Consider the following 9,127-nt stretch of genomic DNA (forward strand, 5'->3'; position numbering starts at 1 on the left):
AATAACATTTTACCTGCCTATTTCAATCTCGCTATCAAGTCCACAAAGGCATTCACTTTCAATCGCAAAGTCTAGACAACATTCTAACAATTCTGCTTCGCATTTACTACTTCATGAACATCACCAATTTCTCTTTAGAACATTTTATATAATGAAAGTATTGTGAAACATTTGATTTTCTCCTGCATCAAGCCAAGTATGGTACCAGAGAAAGTTAATCAATTAACATTCGAAGTACATATATCATGCACCAACTCCCCTGTGAAAGTGTGCAAGAATATATTAACTATGTAGAGGCCACTTGACATATAGGCAATGACCGGCTAGCATAGGAATGTGTTAAGCCATGTACATGCAAAAGGTGACTTGTTTCCATTGGCTCATGTATGTTTCAATTCACTGGTAATGTTCTCGGGAGTCCATATGTTCTGTTCTGAACCCACACATAGGCCCTCATTACGAGCCAGGTGTTGGACCATGGTGCTAATAGCACCATGGTCCATGCCGGTAACTTACCGACTCCGCCATGGCGGAATGGGAAATTACCGCCCCATTCTGAGGTTGGCGGGGCGGTAATTCCCCATGCCGCCATGGCCATTCCCCATTCCCATTTTTGCCCCATAGGGCTCAATGGGACTGGGGAAGGCGCTAATTACGGCACCGTAAATTACGGTGCCGTAATTAGCTCCTAAGTCCCTTTGCGGGTTGGTTTTTTAACGCCTGCTAAAAGCAGGCGTTAAAGTGCCACCCGCAAAGGGACCTCGTAATCAAGTGTTAAGGGTTTAACGGCGCCGCCACCTTTTGCGGCGCCGTTAACCCCTTAACGCCTGGGTTGTAATGAGGGCCATAGCCTACGTTTTCTGAATGTGTGGGCACAGCGCTCTATAAACGTGTATGTGACTCATTAAACCTCACTTTGCTTCTTTTTGTTTGTCAGTGTGAGTGGCTTTCCTTAAATATGTCACTATTCTTCGCCAGGACGAGCAAAACGAAGATTACTTGTAAAAATTGTAAATCAATTAAACAAGTAACAATAAAAAAAAAATATGAAGGTATTCCTTTGAATCCAAATGCATGCACAGTTTTCAAGGGGCCTGTTTGTAATGCTTTTAGTTTCTTTAGACCCCTGGCCTTTGTAAACACTCTTCCCTGCCACATTACACCTAAGTCTGCCTGTGCATTGAAAAAAGGCGGAATGAGGAGAAAAGCACTTCACACGGTTCTTCATGAATAGAATTTAATTCTTTCAGCATGCATTTTGTTGCGCACACATCTAATCTAAAACGATGTCTCCTTACAGCTGCATTAAATGGGTGATCTCATCCCAGACGAAAGTACTTAGCATGGCACTGTGACCCATTGTGTTTCTGCACTGGTTTAAACCATTAACAATATTTGAAAAGAATACTTTGCTTTACAAAGGCAATCACACTTTAAAGTGGCAGCCTAAATACTTTTCGATTTAGATTTCAGTTTTCACTGCAAAATAGACTGGACCTTAAAGAAACCACATCTCAATTTGTATTGGCTATATGTAAGGAACACAGAACACTGGGATATTCACACACATGCGCCTATTTTCGAAATTGTAACTCCCTGCATTCCCAGTCCTGTTAACTTGCCAGATTTTCTCTTTGATCAAGTTGGACAATTTAGGGAATTGGGAGGTGTTTTTTTATTTATCGGTTAAGATGCAACTTTGTATTTTGGGAGGACCAGCAAAGCACCCAGCCATGTGGGCTCATTCCCACGGGAAACCCTCAATTCAGTTGTCTTGTTTGGAAAGCAGTCACCATGCGCAGAGTAGTCTTTCTTTTATAGGCTGGCCCCCTTTTAATGGATAGGTCTTCCCTCAGGGTAAGTTGGTCCCTCTGCTCTTCAGTCTCAGTTTGGTCCCTTTCTCAATCTTCATCACACAAATCCATATTCCATCCCTCTACTTCTGTTCTGTAAATAGCCCATTATATTTTCCTCGAACCCCACCCATCATTTGTCAAAAGGTGTGGTTTGCAGCTACACGACTAACAATGTTGGGAGGGCAGATAACTGTTTCTGAAGATGAGCCAATTTCCTGTTTATTCTCTAATTTCAGACTCCTCTATGCTACCTTGATAAAACATATATTAAATATTTAGATTCCACGATTCAGGGCGAACATTTAAGATGTTGAATGAATGGATTTGTTTTTTGATGATTTTACACGTTTTCAGTTTTAGGGAGATGTTTGAAATGACAATCCGTAATTTGCTATATAATCTGAGAGTTATCTACATCACAACCAAAGTTCAGACCAATTGGATGCTGCATGTAAATTCACAGCGTGACTTTGCACATTAGGGTGATATTTATTTAATGAAAAAGAATTTGTTACTATCGTGCAATTGCAGCAGTTATATACAAGAGGGCAGGGATAACACAGCACCTAAATATTCCCTTTCCATTTCCCCACTGTTCAAAGTAAATTGTCTTGGAGGCGCATATTCTAAATCACTGACTTATCCAAGGCATCTGTCTGTTTACAGTGCATCTGCATGTCATTCACATCTTCTGATGACTGCTCATAGCTCTTGCATTTTACAAGCTTATGGGTTTGGAGTTACACGTTCTTTCCATTATCAAATGTCCGAAGTAGATTTATGGAGCTTATCAGCTTTGAACATATACCTGGCATATACTAGAGTATTTCGGTGTGGTCTAAAAACCATCTGACCTGACCATAACATGTAATTATCTTATGACCAGCTCCAACTGGACTGGTTCCTCAACATGCCTTATTGAGAATTCAAACTTACAATTTTTATTCTGTTCTTTCATTTCAGCCTCTCTATGTTGACATTAAATCTGTCACTTTTAACAATGTAATTGCGCAATAATAGGACTTTTGTAGTCTTTTATAAACTCGTGTTTCATTCAAATAATGGCAGTCACTAAAAACAAATGCATTTTTCTCTACTGAAAGGTACACCAAATGTATAATATCCTGTGCTTGACATTTTGGGCTCAGGAGTTCACACACAGCAGACAGAGATGTGATTTACAAAGACGTCCTGTGTGTTCCACAACTCATATTCAAGATAGGAATGCATTTCTGATGCACTTTCTTTGGATTATTTTATTCCTTGGGAAATCAGTGACCTCCAAAAAATGTGACCATGTTATTCATCAACTCCCTCCTTTTGGGTTTCTTACTATAGGTGAAGGTAAATATGACTGTTTATTTGTATTATTAACTCTGGCTTCCTTTCAAACGTAGTAGTTATTGGTAGGCAGAAATCCCCAATAAGCACCAAGTCATTACATGTCTTTGCTCTTGCCAGGTAGGCCTTACTCCTATTTATTCTAGGCCTCGTTTTTGTTACAAAATCCCTCACAGTATGACTGAATTATCTTCACTAGGCAGAGGTGGATAGCACACACATCTAGCTGAGGTAAGGATCTAGCAGAAAAGGATGACTTTTGCAACTGAAGTGATGGCTGGAGACTTTGAAGGAATGTAAACCACTGGCATTATTCTGGGGCAACCCTCGACACATTGTATTTCAGCGTGTCTTGCCGTTCCCGAAGGCGAAGATCATGTAAAACAAATCAGACTTGGGCACACCCCAATAATGGTCAGTTCAACCCAACTGCTAGGTGACCTACCTTCTGCACGAGCGCACACACACACTTTTTATAATGCATTCAGTGCAATACGGTTTCACAAAACCTTTTATACAAATGTGGAAGTTTCTTGGATTCTTTGTACGAGCAACAATTAGCTCCCCAGTTGGTTACAAATTGGGTCCAAATCGCATACATTCTGACCATAATTCTGGTTCAGAAACTTCAAAATATATTTTTGTGATGGACGATAACTGGAGAGCGTCTATTCACTCAGCATTAAATGTTTGAGTAGGTCTGTTAGTATCTCAAAGATTTTCCCCAGATGAAAGACTTGCATGACGGACTAGGACTTGATGTAAGCCAAGACCAAGAGTTCTGGAGTGCAGGTGTGACAGAGGATGAACAGTCAACCAATTTTGTCAACCAGCCGTCTTCACATAGTGTGTGAATGTAGATTAACGCTTCACATATCCTTTACAAGGCTCATCCAAAGGTTGACCTTGAGTTTTTATCAAAGCTAGGGAATCCTATGTGCTTTTTCTGAGTGGATGCTACATTACTTACTGCCATCATTTTTGGTGTTGATCTCTTGCTGCATCTGCTAATGCCATAAAACTAAAGAAGGGTTTAAAAAGAAAACATTGAATAAAAAACTGAAAGCAACATCTGGCAGAAACATTTCGCAGATCAGATATCTAGGCAATTTTCAATCTAATCGATGTTTCTATATAGGGCTTTGGAGCTGTGACTGTAACTGCTCGTCCTACACTGAGAGACAAAGATATTTATATCCGGATATTTCAGTGATGCACAATTATGTTAATGATTTAATAGAGCAAAGTATTTTGGTGGTGATACGACAAGGATCATCAAAAGCTAAACTGTCCACAACCAGGATTGTGTATTTTCCATCTGGGGTGAGGATGGAAATCTCCTATTCCTTGGGGTATTTTTAAACAAAATGAACATTTCTGAATGGGCCCCCTCTGTGTCAGACAGGGTGAATTTAAGCATACATTCCTAAGCCTTAAACCGCCCCCCCTCTCCCCTTCCACACCAACATTATTCGAAGATATTTTGGCAATAAATCATTTAACAGATGAAGACCCCTTTTGTGGGGACGGCTTGACAACTAAATTTAGTCAGTGGAGTAGACTCTGAGTGCCCGAAACATGGTTTTGTGTTCTCCCTCAAACCTGTCCCCAGGCTCACTGCCGTATTTTGAGCTACTTAATGGCCTGAGCAAGAGGCGAGTAAAAGGATTGATGTATTGTTTCTTAAGGCAGTGCTTTCATTGAAGAAAGGTTGCAGTTGAACATAATTCTACAAGTTCTAAAGTGTTTATAAAGACTTACTTTGAAGGACTGCATTTTGGTCATCTACATTTGGGGACTTGAACCCCATCTACACCATGCCCCCAACCTGCCCACTCCCAGCTTCACATGTACATATGGTTCATTTGACCAAAAGTTCACGACCAAACTGTCGCCGTCCAAAAGAAAGTCTATTAAAACACAGGATACCACTTCTAACTGGTGCAATAATGCATCTGGTCATGTTGTACATCAGTACATGACGTTGACAGTCTACTACCTTGTGACTTTTCTTCAGTAATGCCTTATTCAATTTTCCAGTGTATTCTAAAAATGTATGCTTATGTTTTTCAGTCACTTGTCCTGTGATGAAGAGCGAATAGATGAGGCAAAGCTGCTGGTGGAGCAGGGCGCAAGCATCTACATTGAAAATAAAGAAGACAAGACACCCTTGCAGGTGGCAAAGGGTGGCTTGGGTGCTGTTCTACGTAGACTGGTAGAAAGCTAGACACTCTACTTCTGAGTCATGTTTCTTAAACCACAACCTATATTTTTGGAAAAAATAGCACTTAACTATGTTTGACATCACATTCTATCAGAGCGCTTTCATGACTTTGTATTAACTTCCCTATTGTAGTTGCCTGTATTTAAGTGTTTGTTTCTAAGTGGGTAGAATATATGTAAAGTTTACCATAGGATTTTCATAATAAGGAATGCTTTTTGGCAGGTCTGCTGCAGAGCAGAACTACATTGACCATGCATCTTGCTGAAGAAATGTGATTTTCAGTTTGTCAAATTAAATGTTTGTAATCCTTCTGTTCTGAGGAAACCCAGCCCCTAGTTTTTATTAATAAAAATGAGAAAACTGCAATCAGTGTCTGACTTCCTCTACAACAGCCCTGCAAGACTTTTTTTATTTTATAGATTTAGTTCTGAATATGTAATCTAGAATGGCACGTTTTTTTGAAATTGCATAAAAAATGTGAGAAAGTGGAAAAATAGGAGTTCTTTTTATGTGTGCTTGCATTGTTGTATAGAACTGTTTAGCGGCTTTATCGAGTGATTGTGTACGCTTTTTGAATTTTTACCTATAATTTGAAAATCTAATGTCTGCATGGATCACATTTTTATTCTGAAATTCATGACTTGCAGTGATAAAATGCATTTCTGTTTAGAAGAAATTCAACCAAGGAGAATTTATCTATGCTTAAACAGAAAGCAGTAAATCGGCGGGACAGGAACTGGGTACCTGCAATGCCTGGGAAGCAACACCTAGTCAACACAATTCTCTAACCTGGCTCTTTGTAAAAGGCCTGGCTGCATCAGTCGGGTCTTCTAGACTCTTTCGTTGAGTTTGACCGGCCCTTTGAGTATGTCGCTGGCTCGGGGGTGTACCCACACCATAGGTGTATTAACAAATAGGAGGCTCATTGGCATTTAGGTACCGTAGTGGTGTGCTGGAGTAAGACGTGTTAACTTTCTCATTGGGCGGCTTTGTCTTTGTGAAGTGTCATGTTTATGCCAGAAGTCTGAGTTGGCAAGCGGCTCAACCTACTTGACCACAGCATCTGCCACCTTCAACCAGGTAGGCTCAACCGACTTTCCTCAGGCAGCTCGACGGGAGTATCCGTAACTTGAAGCTCAGAGGGTTTAATGCATAAAGAGGTCTTGCAACTAGATTGAGTCTCAACACCTCGAACCAGGCTCAAAATCCTTCCTTGGTTTGATCAGCAACCGCATGTTCCAGAGGTAATGCAGCTGGCATTTAGGCTTCTGGGAGTCGCATCTAGAGAACTGTGCTGCTGGAGCGCTCTACTGCAATTTCACCATCTGGCTAATGGGTGCCATCATCACCCCCAGCTGTCCTGGTGTCTCGTATTCAGCTGAAGGTACTCCCCATGGTTCATCTAAGATATTCTCCCCAGGGTTGTTGGTGGGAGGGTCTTTGATCAATTGGTTTGCCCCTACGGAAGGCAACCTTTAATGGTCAGCAGCTCCAAACCATGCTCAGCCAAATAGAGGGTGCGAGGGCTTCCAAGCATCCTTCTCCCTCCCCACAGGAGTGGCCCACTCTTTTGCAGCATTCCTAACGGAGCAGGGTTACGCATGTAGGTATACATCAAAATGGTGTAAAGCATCTTTCTTGTGCCAGAGGTTCCCTGCTGTCTTAGTTCAGCCCATGTCCTACCTCTATGAGAACAATGGTTTCTGGCTGCAATAATCTTCCCTTTGCCTCACCACCCCCTGCTGACTGCTTCAAAGGATTTGTTATGGATTCAGTATAATCTGTAGAAGTCCAACCCCTCGATTGCTGGTAAGGTGCAATGGTCTCCTACGCTGGGTCAAAGCCATTTGAATCAGTTCTGAAGAGGGGATGCATTCCCAACAAATGTTCTTTTCATCTCGAGAATCAATCTGGGCAAGTCTAGTTTAGCAACTGCGTTTCTTTTAAAATGGATATGGTTATGCTATTTTTATGTTCTTCTTTTGCCGATTGATGGTTTTAGTTTAATCTTGCATACAATTTGCAGGGTGCCAGGTCTCTGGCACCAGGTATGGTTCAAGAATTTGAATAACGTTCCATTGCTGTGGGGAGATTCAGGCAAAAGTAGGCTTTTTCAGATCTAATAACTGAACTGACCCATTTTCCTTGCGTACTGGTCTGTGCAGAGGTGTCTGTAGATGTCTGTATAATGTTTAGTTCTAGTGCCAATGGGCTCTTTTTTAGAGGGAACCTGAAAAATCTGCTGCACAACTTCTCATGCTCGCATTTGACGCGTTATTGTTATTGTTATTTTGCACTTATATAGCGCCTTATATACCATTGGTATGGTCTGAAGGCGCTGGTAGGTTGAACGCCCTTGGGAACCGCAGTTCAGATCAGTAGAGAGAGTAGGGAGAGTCAAAAGGTGCGTGTGAGCACCAGATATGTGTGCAGCTCGTGCGGTACTTGTGTAATAGCTGTTTCTTATCGGTAGGTGTGGTGGTTGAGAGATCGGGAGAATGTGTTCGTTCTGGCAGGATTTATCCGGAACGGATGTGGCTGCGTTAGGCCTGAGAAACGCCTGGCTGGGGGTGTGAGACCAGCAGTGTTTACATAGAATGATGTGGAGTAAGCGGCGGATGTTCGTATGAGAACAGTTATACCGAATGGTGTCATAGTATCTCTGTATTCTAGTTGAGTGGTGATGTAAAGGAGAGAGTAAGCGTGGTGGTGTGATATGATGGGTTGTATGCTTTTTCAATGTGCAAACTTCTAAATGCAACTTTCCCAGAGAGGCTACTGGGCGAAACTTCTAAGTACAATTTTCCACACAGAGGCAATTGGGTACACTTCTAAATTCAATTTATCAGAGAGGGTATTTGGCACACTTCTAAATGTAGCTCTCACAGAGGCTATTGGGTACACTTCTAAATGCAGTTTTCACGGAGCATCTACTGGGCACACTTCTAAATTCAAGTTTTCAGAGAGGCTATTGGTCAAACTTCTAAATGCAACTTTCCAGAGTGTCTATTGGATTCACTTCTATAATCAACTTTCACAGATGCTATTGGTAGCACTTCTAGATACAACTTTCAAAGCGTGGCTATTGGGCATACTTTCTAAATGCGGCTTTCACAGAGGATATTGGGCCCATATCTAAATTCAATTTTCCACAGAGAGGCTATTGGGCGCACTATTAAAATCAATTTTCCAGTGAGGCTATTGGGAACATTTCTAAATTCAATTTACCAGAGGGGCTATTGGGCACACTTCTAAATGTAACTCTCACAGAGGTTATTGGGTAATTGGGTACACTTCTAAATTTCACAGAGGGGGTATTGGGCGCCCTTCTAAGTGCAACTTTCACAGAGTGGTTATTGTGGACACTACTAAATTCACAGCGAGCTTATTGGGCATACTTCAAATGCAACTTTCGAGAGTGTGTATTGGGCACACTTCTAAATGCAACTTTCACAGAGGATCTTGGGCACACTTCTAAATTCCATTTACCAGAGAGGCTATTGGGCACATTTCTAAAATTCAAGGAGAGGCTATAGGGCACACTTTCTAAATGCAACTTTCACATGCTAACATTCACAATTCCATCTAGATGGGGCGCAGGCCAATATTCACAAGTCCATCTAGGAGCGGACATGCTAACATTCACAATTCCATCTAAGAGTGGACATGCTAATATTTCACATTTCTATCTTGGTGTGGACATGCT

General features: G+C 41.4%; 1 protein-coding gene across 1 annotated transcript in view; it reads left to right on the forward strand.

Moving 5' to 3' along the window:
• PSMD10 (proteasome 26S subunit, non-ATPase 10) overlaps nucleotides 1-5,787 on the forward strand; it is a 103,075-nt gene extending 97,288 nt beyond the window's left edge. The window contains exon 5 of the mRNA XM_069612631.1: nucleotides 5,271-5,787. Within this exon, the coding sequence (XP_069468732.1) occupies nucleotides 5,271-5,424 (154 nt within the window). The 3' untranslated portion in view covers nucleotides 5,425-5,787. The remainder of the gene's footprint in view (nucleotides 1-5,270) is intronic.
• The last annotated feature ends 3,340 nt before the right edge of the window (nucleotides 5,788-9,127 follow it).

The sequence above is a fragment of the Ambystoma mexicanum genome, chromosome 5p (assembly GCF_040938575.1).
Source record: "Ambystoma mexicanum isolate Mex_15411 chromosome 5p, UKY_AmexF1_1, whole genome shotgun sequence".
NCBI lineage: Eukaryota > Metazoa > Chordata > Amphibia > Caudata > Ambystomatidae > Ambystoma > Ambystoma mexicanum.